The sequence below is a fragment of the Rhinoraja longicauda genome, chromosome 3, assembly GCF_053455715.1.
Source record: "Rhinoraja longicauda isolate Sanriku21f chromosome 3, sRhiLon1.1, whole genome shotgun sequence".
NCBI lineage: Eukaryota > Metazoa > Chordata > Chondrichthyes > Rajiformes > Arhynchobatidae > Rhinoraja > Rhinoraja longicauda.
Window position 1 is genome coordinate 3,370,369 of NC_135955.1, and position 20,854 is coordinate 3,391,222.

General features: G+C 44.1%; 1 protein-coding gene across 2 annotated transcripts in view; it reads left to right on the top strand.

Moving 5' to 3' along the window:
* The window catches only part of rictora (RPTOR independent companion of MTOR, complex 2 a), a 143,184-nt gene that overhangs the window by 65,916 nt on the left and 56,414 nt on the right, over positions 1-20,854 (top strand). For both annotated transcript variants that reach the window (XM_078431134.1, XM_078431143.1), the window contains exons 11-18: positions 1,202-1,284; positions 4,318-4,405; positions 7,476-7,566; positions 9,233-9,299; positions 11,127-11,207; positions 13,603-13,703; positions 16,320-16,485; positions 19,701-19,802. In XM_078431134.1, coding sequence (XP_078287260.1) covers positions 1,202-1,284; positions 4,318-4,405; positions 7,476-7,566; positions 9,233-9,299; positions 11,127-11,207; positions 13,603-13,703; positions 16,320-16,485; positions 19,701-19,802 — 779 coding nt within the window. The remainder of the gene's footprint in view (positions 1-1,201; positions 1,285-4,317; positions 4,406-7,475; positions 7,567-9,232; positions 9,300-11,126; positions 11,208-13,602; positions 13,704-16,319; positions 16,486-19,700; positions 19,803-20,854) is intronic.

Here is a 20,854-nt window from a genome sequence, read left to right on the forward strand (position 1 = left end):
GCTATAATGATCACAATGGTGACAGAGTGGCCAAATATACCATTTGCAACTAGTTCAATGTTAATTATTCTGCTAGCTCCAATCTCTTCTGGCACCTCTGAACAGTTAAACACTAGATTTTCAGCTTTATTGCATTGTAATATTTTTTTAAACTACAGCTTAAATTTTTTTTTATTAATTTCGGCAGTTTGGCCCTTAAACATCGTATACGGTGATGACCCATTGTGGACACTGACAGCAAGAAATGATATTCAAACTGGCACATTTCTGTCTACAAAAACAGCATTGACTGGTCTAAAGAGCAGTTTATATCACTGGAATTTAAAACTATAGGGCCTAGTGAATACAAAATTAAACCAATAAGTGTTTAAAGTGCAATTAAAATTACTTCCCAAAGTTCACACTGCATTCAGAAGACACTGCTCTTTTGCTGGAACCCCACATATATCTTTGTCTGAAGTAGGGTCTCGACCTGAATCGTCACCCATTCCTTCTCTCCAAAGATGCTGCCCGATCTGCTGAGTTACTGCAGCATTTTGTGTCTACCTTCGATTTGAACCAGCATCTGCAGTTCTTTTCTACGCCCACATATATCTTTCCAGGTAACAAGTGGAAGTTAGTTGTAGTCAACTGGCTTCAATTAACCAGTTCCAATGGGTTACCCAATTACCTGTGAATTATCTGGTTTATATCAATGCAAGCTAAAACTACAAAATTAAGAGAATGAGCAAATTAGAAATTAGAAAATTAGAAACTAAATTTTGTTTAACTAAACCAAGACTAAATTTATTTCGGATAAAATAAAACAGAAACTGTTGGTAACTTAATAGATCAGACAGCTTCTGGCCAAAGAAGCTGCCTGACCCGCCTAGCATTTTTAGGTTTCTTGGATTTCAATTTGCAACATCCACATAATTTTAAATGACAATAAAATCACCCTTCCCCACCAAAGTCCATGCTCTGAACAGTACACCTGGAGAGCACTGCTAAAATGTACTGGGACCACCGACAAGGCAGCATCGTTCTCACACCAGTATCACTCGACTTGCTTTCTGTCTTTGCATTACTGCGTGGTGGATATTATTAATGATTATTTTAATATTTTAAAATATTATTTGAATTTGAAAGTGTGATGAATGAAGCTTTTGCCCATAACTAGTGCTGATTTTAATGTTGTGTGCCTATTTTTTTTGGTTTACAGGAATTATAAATTTGTGTCGGCCAGGAAACTCAGGCATCCATTCTTTGATAGGAATACTTTGTATACCAAATATGGAAATACGGGTAGGTTGATGTTTGCACTGAGGTGCTCGTACTTGAATGTTAGCAGCATCATTTGTGGCAAGCACACTGTGTGACCTTTCCATCGCAGTTTATTGTAAGGGATGCTTTAAAAGATTCCATTGTTATCTCTGAGTACTGATTTCACACATTTCCCCTCTTTGTAGACATGCGCATTATTTGTAATTGTTTTTAATTCTCCCTTCAAATGCTGCAATTGAGGGGAATTTGTTAGCATTTGAATTCATCTCTGGACATGTTGGTTTTATGAATAGCTCAAGCCTCCAGTTGCAGTTTGAAAGTAGTCTTGAGCACTCTTTAATGTTATGAATGGCCAGTTTGGTCCTGAAATTTGCAGATTTGGGCCATCTCTGGTAAGATGATAGCTTCAGTCGCATATATCAATAAAGACAGGAGGCACATGGAATTGACTTAATATCCTGAGTGGGATTTGCTTCTGATATCTTTCCGGAGATGATAAGAACACAATCCAATGTCGTCGTCCCCCCCCCCCCCCCCCCCATTCCTGCTGCACCTAACATTTGTCACTGATTTTTACTTTGTTACTTCCTGGTTTTATTTTTTATTTAAAGAAAGGTCTGCAGAGTATATTGATTTCCTTCCTGTTTCTGATCACTATTTTACTGACAGAAAATATATTTAGTCACTGCTGTAATGTAGACCTGCCGACCTTCTAACCATCGAATGCATTTGATACAATTGTCTAGTTCTCACATGGGAAAGAGTTGGGGAGGGAGACCAATTGGACAGTCGTCTTTCAAATGTCTGGCACAAGCACGATGGGCTGAGTGGCTTCCTCACATTAAACTATTCTGTAATTCTAAGACAAGGTATTCTTTTTGAAGGAAACCAGATTAAGTTGTTGCCCTTGCAAAAAACATTTTGTTATTTGCTCGAATCAGCTGCTGACACATTTGGAACAGATCACCAGTGTTGTGGAAATTGATGGTGTTAATGTTTAAAGCTGCAGTGACTCGTGGGAAGCTCAAGAAAACTCTTAGTTTGCTTGCCTTCAAGTCAGGAGACATGTTGGAAAGAAAGCCTAAGCTAAATTGACCATGTGCTTTAATGCAAGTTGTTTTCTTTTACTTTTATTGTACTTTGCTACCTGAAGAGCAGTTTAGTTTAGAAATGCTGACTAGAAATGGGCCCTTCGGCCCACCGAGCATCGATCACCTGTGAAACTAGTTACATGTTAACCCAGTTCCATCCACTCGGAGCAATTACAGAGACAAATTAAACTACAAACCTGCACCTGGAAACCAGAGCACCTGGAGGAAACCCACGCGGTCACAGGGAGAACATGCAAACTCCACACAGACAGCATCCAAGGTTAGAATGTAACCTGGGTCTCTGGTGCTGTGAGATAGCGGCCCTACCAGCTGCACCACTGTGCTTGTGGGCATGAATAGATCCCATGCAGTAATTTAAAGTTTTTTTGTTCCTGGATGAGATTTATCCGTCAATCAACATCAAGTCTAATACATCATATAGTCAATAGTTAATGTTCTGGGCCCGGGATACTTTGGGCATGGGGAGCATTGAGGAATAAAGGGATTGAGTCAGCTTGGTATGCATGTTCAAAATTACTGAAGGTGGCAGCCCAGGTCAATATAATGGTGAGGAGGGCATAAGGAATGCTTGGTTTCGTTAGCCAGAGTATAAGTGCAGACAGGTCTTGGTAAGTTTTATAACACATTGGTGAGAACACAACTGGAATATTGTGTAATGGTTGCTACTCTGAGGATTCACTAGAGTGGATGCAATGGACAATGTTAACTGGGACTTGGAGAAAAAGGTGAGGGGTGGGTACAGTATGGAATACATTATTAGGCAACGTGAATGGATTTGTGGAGTGATTGGCAAGTTGTCTTGTGGGTTGGTGTTGAGAAGGCTTTAAGATTTGAGTCAAGGAGATTGATCTGGCATTAGATTTTTTTGATCACTTCTCTTAGTTTAGTTTAGTTTCGAGATACAGCGCGGAAACAGGCCCTTTGGCTCACCGGGTCCGCGCCGACCAGCGATCCCCACACATTAAAACTATCCTACACGCACGGGACAATTTTTACATTTACCAAGCCGATTAACCTACGAACCTGCGCGTCTTTGGAGTGTGGGAGGAAACCGAAGATCTCGGAGAAAACCCACGCAGGTCACGGGGAGAATGTACAAACTCCGTGCCGACTGCACGCGTAGTGGGGATCGAACCCGGGTCTCTGGCGCTGCATTTGCTGCAAGGCAACAACTCTACCACTGCGCCACCGTGACCACCGTTTATTGTCATATACAAGAGTTGAAATACCATGGGGTTCAGCGGGTAGAGCTGCTGCATCACGGCGCTAGGGACCTGGATTTGATCCTGACCTCGGCTGCTGTCTGTGTGGAGCTTGCATGTTCTTCCTGTGACCACTTGGTTTTCTTCTAGATGCTCTGGTTTCCTCCCACATCTCAAAGATGTGCAGGTTTTTGAGTTAATTGGCCTCTGTAAATTGTCCCTAATATGTAGGGAATGGATGAGAAAGTAGGATAACATGGATCTAGTGTGAACGGGACTCGGTGGGCCGAAGGGCTTGTTTCTATGTTGTATCTTTCAATCAATTCAATTAATATAGGTACAATGAAAAATCTTGCTTGTGTCATTCACTCAGATAACACACGAACAAATTGTACATAAATTACATTAAAAATTCCAAAAGAAAGAAAAAAACAAGACATTAGTGCAAAATCAATTCGAAAATAACATTGATAGTAGTGCAAGAGGTAGCGCGTAGTAATTTGTTGATTAGGTAAGATCAGGGTTGTCCAGGTTGGTTCAAGAACCTCAGTTCTGTGGAAAGCAGCTGTTGGTGAACCTGACGGTTATACAGTTAAGCTTTGAGTTGCCTGCATAAAATAGCTTTATTATATGTGCCTCTTCTGCTGTGCTGCTCATCTGTATTATTCTAAAGCTTTGCAAAAAAAAACCTTTTGTAAACTGACAAGCTTTCTTCCTCCCCCCCCCCTTCACTTTGACAGCATGGTCTGCTGGAGGTGCTGTACGATATCTTTCGACTACCTATTCCTGTGGATACGCAGGATTTGTCTGAAGCTCTGCTTAGTGTAGGTGGGTGAGCATGCTTTCTACCTGTCAGTTCACCGAGGTACGTGGGTGGTTAGGTAAGCTGTGAGCCCACTCTCCTTCCTCACAGTTCATGTTGCAAAACATTTCTTTGCCTTCCTGGTTATGTTCATGCAAATTGGAAAAATAATCCTGCAAGATGGACATGAATAAACTTCTCTCATTCTTTACCTGACCTGATCAATGTACGACATGCATGGTTGATCTGGATGTTAGGAAACCAGTGTAACGCCAGCCTTTTTAAGACCTGCCATCTGACAGGACATTTTGTTTTTCTACTTGTCAGAAAATGTAATTTATCACTGACTAGTTCACTGATTGCAATATTTTATATCATGCAGATAGACTAAATTACACAGTGTGATGGCAGAGATTATGAATGCTTTTGTACATTGGTTTCCTGTTGAGAAATGTAGGATATTCATTGACATTCTATGTCTTTTATTCGAGTGGTAACGATGGCATTTGGGTTTAGGTTGGGACCCTTCTTTGGTACCCGTTGGAACACTTCAGTCAGAAGAAGGGTCCCAACCTGAAACATCAGCTATCCATGATCCAGAGATGCTGTCTGAGTTACTCCAATGCTTTGTATTTTAGACCCTTTTATGTAATGAATTGGGAATATTGTAATATGTGCAAAATAAATTGTTAATAAATCCTAGCCCCTTGACTGGTATAGATGGGGCATGTTGATCGGTGCGGGCAAGTTGAGCCAAATGGCCTTTTCATGCTCTATGAATCTATGACCCTTTTTTGTGATCTTGTCCAAAAAGTGTTTTAACACTGAAAAATATACAGCTGGTTTTACTTATCCAATTTGAAACTTCAATGGCTGCTGGTACCTTTCTGAGTTAGTAGAAATACTGAATTCATAAATTGCCTTCGTCAGACTTGGCATCACCTTTCGTGGGAGTCCTCATTTAACCCAGTATGTCTGTACCACCACAAATCACTTCCTCCCCCCTCCCCACCGCAACAAACAATGTAATGTCTGTATTCTCTGTGGGTGGTTTCAGATCAGCTTGAGCAAGATTGTTAGCACCATTTCAGATAACATACCACTAGGGATGAACTTATCCTTGGGCCCCATTTCTGGAGCAGGATGTGCTGGCGTTTGAAAGGGTCCAGAGGAGGTGTATGAGAATAATCCCAGGGATGATTGAATTAACGTATGGGGAGCGTTTGATGGCACTGGGCCTGTACTCGCTGGAGTTTAGAAGGATGGGGGGGGGGGCCTCATTAAAACTTATTGAATAGTGGATAGAGTGGATGTGGCGAGGATGTTTCCACTAGTGGGAGAGTCTAGAACTAGAGGCCATAGCCTCATAATAAAAGAACATACCTTTAGGAAGGAGATGAGGAGAAATTTCTTTAGTCAGAGGGTGGCGAATCTGTGGAATTCATTGCCACAGACAGCTGTGGAGGCCAAGTCAATAGATATTTTTAAGGTGGAGATTGATAGATTCTTGAGTGGTATAGGTGTCATGGGGTTATGGGGAAAAGGTGGGAGAATGGGGTTGAGAGGGAAATATAGATCAGCAATGATTGAATGGCAGAGTAGACTTGATGGGCCGAATGGACTAATTCTGCTCCTTTAACTTATGTTATGTATTTGAGCTGGAATCAGAATAAAACTCGGAACACACAAGTATTTAAACGTGCTGTTGTCATGTTATCACCATCTTGAGTCTCCCCCGCACATGCGTACAATCGCGCAAGTCATTCAATATGCATATCATATTCTTATACACAACAACTTATGAACTTCCAATCCTTTGAAGTGAATCCTGGAGTATGATCCAAAAAGTGGGTGGAATGTCAACTACGCAATCTAGCAATCTGCTCTCGCAATTCTAGTCTTAATTATAGAAACAAGGAACCGCAGATTCTGTTTTTTTTAAATTGCAGAGTGCTGGAGTAACTCAGTGGGTCGAGCAGCACCTCTGGAGAATGGATGGATGACGTTTCGGGTTGTTTCTTTGCGTCTATCCAGATTCTTTACAGATGCTGCCTAACCCGCTGAGTTATTCCGGCACTTTGTGCCTGTTTCTATCCTTAAATGATCTGGTGAGAAGTAAGTGTAGAGATATATGATTTTAGGTTAGAGATACAGCACGGGAGCATTTTATTCTCTTTTGCTCGCCATGCATTATCAACAATGAGGAAGCAAATGTATCAAGACCCAAATGGTTAAATGCAGGGGTGAGGAAGAAATCTACCTTGTGCATGAAATGCTGTAAAAACATTGTGTGTGCAGTTGGATCCTTCATCACTGCTGACCCCTACAGGCAGCGTTCATCAATTACACTTGCCGCCAATCGCTGCAGGCCTTGTTGCCAAAAAAGACGGATGAAGATCAAAGCCCCACAATGCATGACGTCAGTGGCACTGGCGAGGATCAAAATAATGATGTCAGCTGTGATCACGGAATGAAGCCGCAGAGAACGTGTTCATTCTTTTCAAGAGTGTTTTATTGTCCTGTGTATCGAAAGGGAACAATGAAAGTCTTACTTGCAGCAGCAGCTTGGCTAGTTTGAAAAACACAGTACTCAATAGATAATATAATAAACAAAGAAAATAGAAGTTCTATTTAAAGAAAAGATATAGTGCAAAAACCAAACAAAGCCCAGAGTCCCTAGTGTAATGCTGGCCGTTTGTAATTCGGCTTTTAATGCAGCTCTTTGTCTCAAACCTCACACCCACCATTCCTGTACTTTTTACCCCCCCCACCCAACTATTTATCTAGTTCACTCAGGACGTCGCTGTTGAATGTACTTCCACTGCCCTTTTCAGCAGTACATATCAGATCGTAATACACAATTTAGAAAAATGTTTCCTCGTGTAGCCTCTGGGTCATTTGCCAATTCCCTTAAATCTGTGATCATAGACCTTTCATTGGAAACAGATTAGAGGAACTGTTCAGACTTTGATATTATGCCAGTGTGCCTAATTAGACCTTACGTGAACAATGGGAGGGTACATGCTTGTGGGGTTGAATACACCTTTGCCGTTTCAATGATTATTTGCATTGCCTTGTTTATTTATTTTTCCTCAGATCCCAGCCGATTCCAGGATTCCTGGCGTCTTTCGGATGGATTTGTAGCAGCTGAAGCTAAAACCATTCTCCCGCATCGAGCCCGATCCAGGTATGACTCCCCGGTGATTAATGCAATAGTTTGGGTGGCCTCAACTAAGGTTGAAGACTAAAACAACACATGTGTAATTATTTGCCAAAGAACATTATAGTTTTTTTAAGTAATTATGTGTTTAACTTTTTTTTATCATGTTGTTCAAGTGATTCAATAGGTGCCTGTGGATGCCAAGTCATTGGGTCAAGCAGAAATTGAGAGATTTGTGATTAGTAAAAAGGTGTCAAAGGTTACGGGACGGCTGGAGAATGGGGTTGAGAGTGAATGATAGATCACAAAAAGCTGGTGTAACTCAGCGGGTCAGGCAGCATCTCGGGAGAGAAGGAATAAGTTTTCAGAGACTGAAGAAGGGTCTCGACCTGAAACGTCACCCATTCCTCTCTCCTGAGATGCTGCCTGACCCGCTGAGTTACTCCAGCTTTTTGTATCTATCTTCAATTTAAATCAGCATCTGCAATTTATTTCCTACACGTGAATGATAGATCACCCATGATTGAATGGCAGAGAGGACTCAATGGGCCGATTGATCTAATTCTGCTCCCATGTCTCACGGACTTATCCCAAAGTATCATCGAAATCTTTTCTTTTTGGGTAGCATTTGGTTCTTAATGCTGGCATTGTATACTGCATGGCACTTCACACTTTACCATTAAATAGATGAAGCCACTGGGAAATGCAATTGTAGCCTCATTTCTTCAAGCTTAAGGACATCATTGTAACCTTGTAAGTGCGTCATGGGGAGGTGACAAAGGAATTGTCTGGTATGGGAACTCCTCCAACCTACCAAGCAGTGTACCCCATGTGAGGCCCATGAGACATTTATAAGATGTGTTTTGTAGAATAAATGTGCAGTGTGTGTGTGATAGGGAGATGCAGTCTATAATTGTTGTACGGTACTTGAGGTATGCTGTGATATGTCAAAGTAAAATAATACGGGTACTGTGAATCAGAAATTATAAAAAAATGAAAATGCTGGAACTTCCCAGCAGAACAGACGGAGGTAGACACAAAATGTTGCGGGAAACCAGCGGATCAGGCAGCATCTATGGAGGAAAAGAATAGATGGCGTTTTGGTAGGAACCCTCCTTCAGACTGAAATTAGAGGTGAGGAGGGGGAGGGGGGAAAGAAAATAGACTGGAGGCAAGAAGAAATCAGAGCCAGCAACAGATGACCTCAGGACAGTTGGAGCCCATAATGGCCCATTGTTGGCTGGGTGTGATACATAGATGTGACCAGTGGAACTGGTAGTGCTATTTGGGTGGGGGAGGGGAGGGAATGCAGGAGTTACTTGAAATTGGATAAATCAACGTTCATACCGCTGCATTGCAAGCTGCCCAAGCAAAATATAAGGTGCTGTGTCAGACGGAGAAGCTGAATTTATCCGGTCAGTAATTTACCATCAGAGCCACAAATCTAAATGTTCTCATGAAAGATTGAGGACCTGAAATATGCAGTTTGTTTCTCTTGCCACGCGCTTTCAGACCCGAGTATTTCCAGCTCTGTTTTTAAGATGTACGTTGGGCACATCATGTAAAATAAGTCAAAGTTACACTGCTTTTGCAGTGTTGTCTGTAAGGTATGAAGGGAATACTTGAGTTGTTGGCAGACTTGTTCACGGCTTTGCGTCAAGTAAAATGATTGTTTATCGATCCTCCTTTCTAGGCCTGACTTAATGGACAACTATTTGGCACTTGTGCTCTCTGCATTTATCAACAATGGACTTCTGGAGGTAATAACTAAATTAGCGAGACGTTTTTAATTTGTTTTTGGCAGAGGGATTTTGTTTAGAAACTATAAAACTTCCTAATATATTATCATCATTTGTTTATTAGCTAAGTACAATTTGAACTATTTTAAATTAATTTAGAAAGGTTCCAAGCCCCAAGCATTAGAACACCCGATGGCAATAATGTCATGTAAAGTCACTTTGAAATGCGAGTAGTATTCATGTGTGGAATAATGGATGCTTGGTTGTGAATTTCAATTGAGGTGCTAGCATTATTTCTACATAGGATAACACCATTAGAAACTGGAAACCAATAGAAAGACCTTTCCCACTCTGATCAATCCCCCTGTTCCCGCCAAGGGGCGGCATGGTGGCGCAGCGGTAGCGCTTCTGCCTTACAGCGGCAAAGACCCGGGTTCAATCCTGACTACGGGTGCTGTCTGTGCGGCGTTTGTCCGTTATCCCCGTGACTGCGTAGGTTTTCTAAGAGGTCTGTTTCCTCCCACACTCCAAAGATGTACAGGTTTGCAGGTTAATTGGCTTGGTATAAATGTAAATTGTCCCTTGTGTGCAGGATGGTGTTAATGTGTGGAGATTGCTGATCGGTGCAAACTCGGTTGGCCGAAGGGCCTGTTTCCACACTGTATCTCTAAATAAAACGAAAGAAAATATAGAAACTTGAAAGAATGTATTACCAAACTCGGGATCAGCTTCTCCCCCTCTATCAGACTTCCATACAGACTCGCTCTCCCAACCTACTTTATTGCAAGCTTATTGGCATTTTCTCGAGAGCTGCTACTTAAAGATACAATATTCTGTATCTTTCTCTTCACTTTGCCTTTTGTACTTGAGTTTCACTTGATTGTATTTATGTATGGTATTATCTGATTTGATTGGCAGCATGCTTTAGCAAAGGCCTTAGACTGCACCTTGGTACACTTGACCATAAATCTAAACCTAAGCAATCACGCACATGGGATGGTGTCATACGGCACAGATGTAGGCCCTTTGGCTCACCGTGTCCTTGCCAACTATTAAGTACCCTGCTGTACTAATCTTGTTACCAGCATTTGGTCCACAGCCTTACTTACCTTGGTTAATTCATATGCTTACCTAGCAGGTCAGGCAGCATCTCGGGAGAGAAGGAATGGGCGACGTTTCGGGTCGAGGCCCTTCTTCAGAAACGTCGTCCATTCGTTCTCTCCCGAGATGCTGCCTGACCTGCTGAGTTACTCCAGCATTTTGTGAATAAATACCTTCGATTTGTACCAGCATCTGCAGTTATTTTCTTATACTACCATATGCTTACCTAGATACTTACCCGCCAGTGCATTCCTTGGTGGACACCAGGTATCAATTACTAATCCAAAATATGGGTCGGGATAAAATGTAAAAATATTTTAACTGAAGCATCACTGGTGAATTAATTAATAATGATAAAACCAGTCATCTTTATTGTGAGTTTACATGATACTGATGTCAGTAATGACGATGGGTATTGAGACTTGGAACATTTGTGGACAGTGTGGTTCATTACATAGAAGGTTTATATTTGAAATGTGTGCCATGGTCAGTTAGTCATAAGAGTCATACAGCATGGAAGCAGGCCCTTCGCTGCTTTCCCTTGCTGACCAAGACGTCCCACCTGCCCACGTTTGGCTCATATCCGTCTAAACCTTTCCTATCCATCTACCTGTGCAAATGTCTTTTAAATGTTGTGATAGTATCTGCCTCCATGATCTCCTCTGGCAGTTCGTTCCATAAACCTAGTCATTGCTTTATTGCTGTTTAGTGTGTCATAAATGTAACTCACCCTGCCTCTTCCCTTAGAGTCTGGTTGAAGTGCTAACAAGCAGCAATGATGGTGTGTTTGTGTGTGTCACCATCCTTCTGGGCGAGCTCCTGCACATGGTGAGTTGAGCTGTCAGCAAGATAATGCTCCCTCTGGACCTCTATTCACTGTATCAGGCCGTCTGCCATTGCCTACTCCAATCTTGTCATGAGTTTGGTACTGTAATCTCCAGCGTAATAACTTAATATCTGTTATCTGCATTTTCTCTGCAGCTGTAATGCTATATTCTGTACTCTGGTATATTTCTCTTTACCTGGTATATTTGTGCATGGCTTGATTGTACTGGTGTATAATATGATTTGACTTGATCAGGTACAAGCAATATTTTTCACTATATCTCGGTTCATGTGGCAATAATAAAATAATACTAGCTATAAACTAACACCAATGCCATTAATTTATTGAAACCAGGCTGATTTGGGTGTCTTTTGGAACTAATCTGACACTGACCCTGCAAAGTAGATAGAAGGAACTGCACAGTGCTGGTTCACAAAAAAAGATAAAGTGCTGGAGTAACTCAGCGGGTTGGCAGGATCTCTGGAGAACATGGATAGGTGACGTTTCACAGAGTGCTGGAGTAACTCAGCGGGTCAGGCAGCATCTCTGGAGAACATGGATAGGTGACGTTTCACAGAGTGCTGGAGTAACTCAGCGGGTCAGGCAGCATCTCTGGAGAACATGGATAGGTGACGTTTCACAGAGTGCTGGAGCAACTCAGCGGCTCAGGCAGCATCTCTGGAGAACATGGATAGGTGACGTTTCACAGAGTGCTGGAGTAACTCAGCGGCTCAGGCAGCATCTCTGGAGAACATGGATAGGTGACGTTTTGGTTCGGACCCTTTTTCAGACTCTTCAAAGTTGTAAGTAGCCCGACACCATCTCCTTGAGGCTTGCATCTCATCTGACATTGCACTCCAGTTTGTAACTGGCTTGACACTGCCCTTAGACGTCCAGCAATTAATGTCTCACAGCCTGGCCAATATTACCCGTAGGCAGCTAATGATTGTACCTTTTTTTTCCACGGGATACGGATGTTGATAGCATTTACCGTTCTGTCCAAATTGCCTCTGAACCAAAGCCGTAGTAGAGAGTCCATCTCATTGGTAGGTCTGGAATCAAGTATAGCGCATAATGGAAAGAGGAAATCAGGCAGCTTCTGTGGAAGAACAATCAAGAGTCAAGAGTGCTGTATTGTCGTATGTCTACGCAGTAGGACAACAGATATGTAAACATAATATTCTGAAATCACCATAATAAACAAAAAAAAGAAAATAGTATATAGTTTGTAGTGTTTAATAGACTGATGGTTGTTGGAAAGAAACTGTTCCTGAACCTGGATGTTAGTTTTCAGGCTTCTATACCATCTTCCTGATGACAGGAGTGAAATGAGAGCGTGGTCAGGGTGGTGTGGGTCTGATGATGTTGGCTGCATTTCTGAGGCAGCGACTCCCGTAGATCCTTTGGATGGCAGGGAGCTCAGTACTGGTGATGGACCAGGCAATATTCACCACTTTTTGCAATCTTGCAATACTGATTTTGCAATCTTGCGGAACCCCACTGGACACAGACCTCCAGTCAGAATAACCCCCCTCTACTAGTACCCTCTGTCTTCTATGGCCAGGCCAATGTTTGAATCCGATCTATTAATTCTCCACGGATCCCACGCATCTTAATCTTCTTGATCAGCCAGTTAAGGACCTTGTCGAGAGCATTATTAAAGCCCATGCACAAAGCATCTCTCACCAATCATCTTCAGCACCTGCTCAAAAAACTGACATACTCTACTTTAGAGGGGTAAGAGCTTCTAAAATCTGTATTTTTGTGTAAAATCTCAAATATTATTGTGGTTCCCATGGAATAAATCATTTTATACCATCATTAATACTTTACACAGTAATAGGGAACGGCCATAAACTGAATTAACGTGCGGGTTAATTTAGTGAGCAACTTCAGAAGATTTATTGTTTGTGGCCAAGACACGTGGCAGTCTGAAGAAGGTTCCCGTGCCGAAACATCACCTATCCATGTTCTCCAGAGATGCTGCCTGACCCGATGAGTTACTCCAGCACTCTGTGAAACATCAACAATCCATGTTCTCCAGAGATGCTCCCTGACCCGATGAGTTACTCCAGCACTCTGAAACGTCACCAATCCATGTTCTCCAGAGATGCTGCCTGACCCGATGAGTTACTCCAACACTCTGTGAATCGTCACCTGTCCATGTTCTCCAGAGATGCTGCCTGACCCGCTGAGTTACTTCAGCACTTTGTTTCTTTACTTGGCAGCCATCTATGGCCACTTTGAAATGGGTTCCTCAACATCCACCTGGCCAGACGGCTGTATCCTCTGTCTTCCAAAGTTGTGCACACCATCACCACTGTGCTTGAGGTAGAATAAACTAGAGTAAGCTTGTGATATTGTGTGGTGTACTAAACAGGTACCTTCCTCACACAGGCAAATACCATCCTGCCTTATGCGTACAGCCACCACTTACACTGTCTACCAACTCTCGTGAACATGGCAGCTTCCTTCAATATCCCTCAGGAAAAGCGTCTGTAAGTATTACATTTCACTATTCAAGCTAAATAACGGCGGCTTTCAAAGCTCAAATTAATAACATAACATAACATAACAACATAACATAACAAAACTTTATTGTCACTCGGCACAACACCGAACGAAATTTCAGCAGTCACAGCAAAAAAAGAAAAGAACACAGGACACACGACCCCAACACAAACATCCATCACAGTGACTCCAAACACCCCCTCACTGTGATGGAGGCAACAAACGTCCCCTCTCCTCCCCCCGCACCCACGGACAGACAACTCGACCCCTACCGAGGCAACCGACACGCACAGCCCCCGCAAGGGGATGGAAGGCCCCCCAGCCAAGCCGCCCCGGGCATCGAAACGTCCCGTGGCCGCACCGGGCGATGTTAAGTCCAGCGGCCGAGCCGCACCGGGCACCGAAACGTCCCGCGGCCGAGCCGCACCGGGCACCGAAACGTCCCGCAGCCGAGCCGAGCCGGGCACTGAAACGTCCCGCAGCCGATCCGCGCCGGGCACTGAAACGTCCCGCAGCCGAGCCGCACCGGGCACTGAAACGTCCCGCAGCCGAGTCGCACCGGGCACTGAAACGTCCCGCAGCCGAGCCGCGCCGGCGATGTTAAGTCCCGCAGCCGAGCCGCACCGGGCACTGAAACGTCCCGCGGCCGAGCCGCACCGGGCACTGAAACAATGGTACTTAAAGTTACTGACCACAGCCTGCAATATTTATGGTGGTATCATTGTCTGTGAATATCTGCTCACTTTCTTGTACACTTTCTTCTACCACCTAATTTGGATTGGCACATGGATAGGAATGATTTAGAGGGATATGTGCCAAACATGGGTGGGTGGGACAGGCATGGTCGGCAGGACATGCTGGGCAGAAGGGCTTGTTTCTGTGATGATTCTCTACCACCTCCTCTGGTACCACTTCCTTTCTCGTACAGAGCTTTATGGGTGAGTTACTGATAAGCAATATGCCAGAAAAATGAATCGTTCCTCGCCAGTGCGTACAATCTGTACAGCGTGGAAACGGGCCCCATGCTGTGCAAGTTGCATATTGGGCTAGTCCTATTTGCCTGTATTTGGCCCATATCCCTCTGAACCTTGGCTATCCATATCTGTTTGTCTCAATGCCTTTTAAAAGTGGTAATTGTATCCACTTCTATAGCTTCCTCTGGCACCACATTCCAGATATGCACTACCTTCTGAAAAAGTTGTCCTGGAGGTCTGTCTTAAATCTCTCACAAAGGACTATGTTTTGGACGTGGTGGTCTGCAGCACTGGGGTTCCGCAGGGAACAGTGCTAGCTCCTTTCCTGTTCACCCTAGGGACTTCAGGAACAGCTCAGCAAACTGCTATCTACAGAAGTTCTCTGATGACTCTGCCATCGTCGGCATCACAGACGACGATGACAGGGCGTACAGAGAACTGACCAGGGACTTTGTGGACTGGTGCCAGGGGAACCGCCTCCGGATCAACACGGGGAACACCAGGGAGATGGTGGTAGATTTCCGCAGGCGCAGCCAGGTCCCCCTGATACCGGTGAACATCCAGGGAATGGACATCGGGAGAGTGGACTCTTATAAGTACCTGGGTGTTTACCTTAACAATAAACTTGACTGGACCGAAAATATCAATGCACTGTACAAAAAGGGCCAAAGCAGACTTTACCTGCTGAGGAGACTCAGGTCCTTTGGAGTGCAGGGGGCACTCCTAAGGACCTTCTACAACACTGTGGTGGCATCAGCCATTTTCTATGGAGTGGTCTGCTGGAGCAGCAGCATCTCAGCAGCGAAGGGAAAGAGACTTGACAAGCTGATCAGGAAGGCCTGCTCTGTCCTGGGTTGCCCCCTCGACTCAGTGCAGGCGGTGGGTGATAAGAGGATGATGGCAAAGATAACATCGCTGCTGGACAACGACTCCCACCCCATGCAGGACACTGTCACTGCACTGAGTAGCTCCTTCAGTGACAGACTCCTTCACCCCAAGTTTGTGAAGGAGAGATATAGGAGGTCCTTCCTTCCCATTGCTGTGAGACTGCACAACCAGCACTACTCCCAGCAGACCAGTCAACAGACCAGTTAACAGTAACAGTTTAAAAACCCCCCACAGTAAATGATGACAATTATCCTTATCTTTATTTTTATTTATAATGAATGTCTCTTGCTATCCACTTTGCTGCTGTAACACTGCAAATTTCCCCGGTGTGGGACAAAGGAATATATTATTATTATTAAGCGGGTGTCCTCTAGTTTTAGAACCCTCTGCCCTGGAGAGAAAAAAAACTATGAGCATCCACTTTATCCATGCCCCTTATGTTCCTGTACGCATTAAAAGGTCACCCCTCAACCTCCCACGCTCCAAAGAAGAAAATCCCAGCCTGTTCAAACTCTCCCTGTAACTCAAGCCCACGTCTTGGTAACATCATGATGAATCTCTTCAACACCCTTTTCAACTTAATGACTGACATCCAAGTCAAATTTCTCTTTTTCACATGATAATGGGAACACTCTCCTGGTGAGTTTGTGCCCTGTTGTGTAAAACCATGTGATGGCAACTATTGCAGTGCCAGTAAGCATTTGTGGCTGTTGGTTCCTGACTTGCCTTTAATACTTACAGGCGAGCCAGTGCAGCTGTGAATTGCTTAAAGCGTTTTCACGAGATGAAGAAGCGGGGCTCCAAACCTTACAGCCTGTATCTGGATCACATTGCGCACAAGAGTTGCACCAACATCCAGAAGCGGGATCAGCATCTGCGTATCCAAAAGGATTTATTTATTCTGAAGGTGAGCAGAGCTCCTAGTTATCAAGTTACCGCAACTGAGAAAAGGTGTCCCGATGAAGAGACCCATTTGAAAATCCTTTTGTTTTTAGTCGTTAAATGACTTGTACTTGGCCTTTTGAGTCTTAGATTTTGAAACTTAGCATAGCACAGGAGCGGGCCATTCGGCCCACTGTATCCACCCCTCCCAACCCTTCCGAATTTGGCGGAAAGTTTCTGCTTTCTTATTTCATTTCCGCCGTTCCGATTTCGCCTCACATTTTTCCACAAAATAGTCGGTAATTGCAATTTGTCAATTCGGCTGCTTAGGGTCGCTAGGGGTTCCACGAGAAATCCAGCCCTGGAAGTCCCCCCGAAAACGTGGCACCTAGGCTGGCCAAGGCAACCAATCTCAACCTCATCAGGACTTCCATGGCCGATCGGTGGGTGGAATTTGTAACCTGCGGCCGGGGCTCTGGAACTCCAGCCCAGCTAGAGCCAGCACATCTATCCCCGTAGCCGACTTCCAGCTGGATAAACCAGCAAAGCTCTGGAACCAAGAGTGCCAGAAAATCAGTGGTGTAACTGTAATGAGTAAATATTAAATTTAAGTGCAAGATTATACAACTATATTAATTAAGACGGGGTTAAAATATAAAACACAGCAGAAAAGCCAATTACAACTTTTTGGGCTGATTATCAATTAATGTGTGAAATTTACTTCAACAAGTACTTCCGTATGCTTAGTCGAGTCGCATTTATCAACTCTTTCTTCATAACTTAGTCATACATTTTATGACCATTGTTCTTTTATTCAATACCAAGAGAATTGGGATGTGTAAGGAAAAAGCAAAATTAAAAAAACAAAACAATTTTTTCTTTGTTTTGCAAAAAGTATTTCTGTTCAGTAACCTTTCTACATGTAGTCCAAGAACTGCAGACTGTTGGAAATAATAGTCGTTTTTCACACGTGAATGTAGCGCAACGCGTACGCGCATTTGGCGTGCATACTTTGTTTTGCTGAAAAGTTGCATTACACGCCATATTATGAATTTTGATGTAAATTTCTGAATTTTCGACATCTAAATACTGAATTTGTAAAATCAAATGTTGGGAGGTCTGCATATCGGTGCCGAAGATTATGCCAAGTTAAACTAATCTCTTCTGGCTTCATGTGATCCATATTTCTGCATATCTAAAAGCCCCATCTACTATCACGTGCCTCCACTACTACTCGTGGCAGTGTGTTCCAGGCACCTATCACTTCCCCACACATTTCTTTTAAACATTCCCCCTTTCACCTTAAAGCTACGTCTTCCAGTCTTTGACATTTCAACCTGGGAAAAGGGTTCTGGATGGTTATGCTGCCCATGCCTCTCATAATTGTATAAACTAGTCGGGTCTCCTCTCAACCCCTGATGCTCAGGAGAAACCAATCCAAGTTTATCCAACCTCTCTTTATGTTTAATGCCCTCTAATCGAAACATCATTCTGGTAAATCTCTTCGACATCCTCGCCAAGGCATCCACCTCCTTCCTGTAATAGGGTGACCGGAACTGCGCACACTACACCAAGTGCGGCCTTGGCACAGTCCCATAAAGCTGCACCACCTCCTGACTCGTACACTGATCAGCCAAAACATTATGACCACCTGCCTAATATGCTGTTGGTCCACTGTGTGCCGCCAAAACAGCGCCGACCCGCCGAGGCATGGGCTCTGAAGGTGTCCTGTGGTATCTGGCACCACAACATTAGCAGCAGATCCTTCAAGTCCTGTAAGTTGTGAGGTGGAGCCGCCGTGGATCGGACTTGTCGATCCAGCACATCCCACAGATGCTCAATCGGATTGAGATCTGGAGAATTTGGAGGCCAGGGCAACACGGTGAATACTTCATCATGTTCCTCAAACCATTCCCGAGCAATGTGTGCAGTGTGCAGGGCGCATTATCCTGCTGAAAGAGGCCACTGCCATCAGGAAATACTATTGCCTTGATGGGGTGTACCTGGTCTGCAACGATGTTTAGGTGGGTGACACGTGTCAAATTGACGTCCACGTGAATGGACCCAGGGTTTCCCAGCAGAACATTGCCCAGAGCATCACACTCCCTCCACCAGCTTACCGTCTTCCCACAGTTGGTTCGGACCAGAGCGGGATAGCCTTTGTTGCCCTCGCGCATCGATGAGCCTTGGGCGCCCAACACCATGTCGCCAGTTTGTGGTTTGTCCCTCCTCGGACCACTGTCGGTAGGTACTCACCACTGCTGACCGGGAGCACCACACAAGCCTTGCAGTTTCAGAGATGATCTGACCTAGTCGTGTGGCTATAACAATTTGGCCCTTGTCAAAGTCGCTCAGGGTCTTTACTCCTGCCCATTTCTCCTGCATCCAACACATCAACTTCAAGAACTGACTGTTCACTTACTGCCTAATATATCCCACCCCTTGATAGGTGCCATTGTAACAAGATAACCAACGTTATTCATTTCACCTGTCAGTGGTCATAATGTTTTGGCTGATCAGTGTATACTCAAATTCACTTCGGAGGTTGTGGCGCCACGGGAGCGGCTGTGACTCGTCTCCGGAGGCTACTTCGGCCGCGTGGACGTCGGAGGCCGGAAGCTCGCAGGCCCCTGGGTTGGGGCCGACAACTTCGGGAGCTCTGGCAGCGGCAGCGTCTTCGCCCGCCCCGAATCGCGGGGCTTGGGTCGGCCCCCCGCGGACCTTTCACCGTCCGGCACGGCCTGGAACCGGCCGCGGGATTTTCTCTGCCCGGCGGGGGCTTAAATGTCAGGAGCCACGACCGCCCCGACGTGGCAAGTTCAACAGCCTGACCGCGGGAGAAGACGGCAGGGGAAGAGAAAAGACATTCTGGCCTTCCAATACAGTGAGGAGGTGACTGGAGGAGACTCACTGTGATGGATGTTTCTTTTTGTTTGGTGTTGGTTTATGATTGTGTGTGTTATTGCTTATTTTATTGCTTATTTTTATTGGTCTTATTGTTGGACTGTGGGTAATTTTTCATTTCACTGAGCATTTATGTGTATGTGACAAATAAATTGACTATTGACTATTGAAACGTCTGACCAATGAAGACAAGTATACCATTTGCCTTCTTTGTAACTCTACTTGTGAAGCTAAATAATTCTACATTTTTTTTAAATCCAAAAAAATTCTTGCACAAGGTTATCATTATACATCTCCTGCCAGATACCCATCTTTCGATGCTTAATAATTTTCTAGGATACGGAGGAGGCACTGATGGGGAACCTGCGTGACAGTGATGTCCTGAATAACAAGGACAATCTGCGATGGAACTGGAACCTAATCTCAACTATTCTTAAGGTAGAACTGCAAAGAAACTATTTAGGCTTGAGTAGTGTATCAAAACATTTACGTTTTGGGATAATTACTATAAGAGAATTTGATGCCCGGTTTTGATTTGATCGTTCAAGGCTTGGATACAAAGTGCTCGCCACTCTGTCATGTACCTTCCACACCTGACCATTTTATTCCCTTATCTGTTTTCATCTATATTCAAAAATAGACACAAAAAGCTGGAGTAACTCGGTGGGACAGGCGGCATCTCTGGAGAGAGGGAATGGGTGACGTTTCGGGTCGAAACCCTTCTTCAGACTGAAAGTCACGGGAAAGGGAAATGAGAGATATAGATGATGATGTGGAGAGATAAAGAACATTGAATATGCAAAAAAGTATCGATGGTCAAGGAAACAGGCCATTGTTAGCTGTTGTTGGGGTGAAAACAAGAAGCTGGTGCGACTTGGGTGGGGGAGGGATAGTGAGAGAGGGAATGCCGGGGTTACTTGAAGTTAGAGAAATCAATGTTCATACGACTTCATCTATCTTCCACCAGCCTCTATTGTGAAACTCCATTTCCCCCTCCCCAAACAAAATATAATTTGGCTCTACCTATCCTCCACTGACTCCTGTCATCCCTCCCTCTCGCCTCTTTATACTGGTTATATTCTCTCAGTTCTGAAAGAGGGTCACAACCTGAAATGTCCGCCATCTCTATGCCGTTTCATATTCTGTTTGACCTGCTAAATTCCTCCAACAGTATGGGTTTTTTTTTATCATGGAGGTAGGCTGAATAATAGGACATTTGAAAAATTGCATGTCAAAAGACTAAGGCCTCGCCTGGACTCTCGTTGAAGGGAGAGGTAATATTTCAAATCAGTTCAAGAAATGGAGACAGTGGTAGAACCAAGCATGCTGGTTATCAAGGTCTGAAGAAGGGTCTTGACCCGAAACATCACCCGTTCCTTCTTTCCAGAAAATACTGCCTGTCCCGCTGAGTTACTCCAGCATTTTGTGTCCATGCTGGTTATCAACACTTTTTGACTGGCTGTTAGTGTCGTTTTTTTCCAGAATAAACT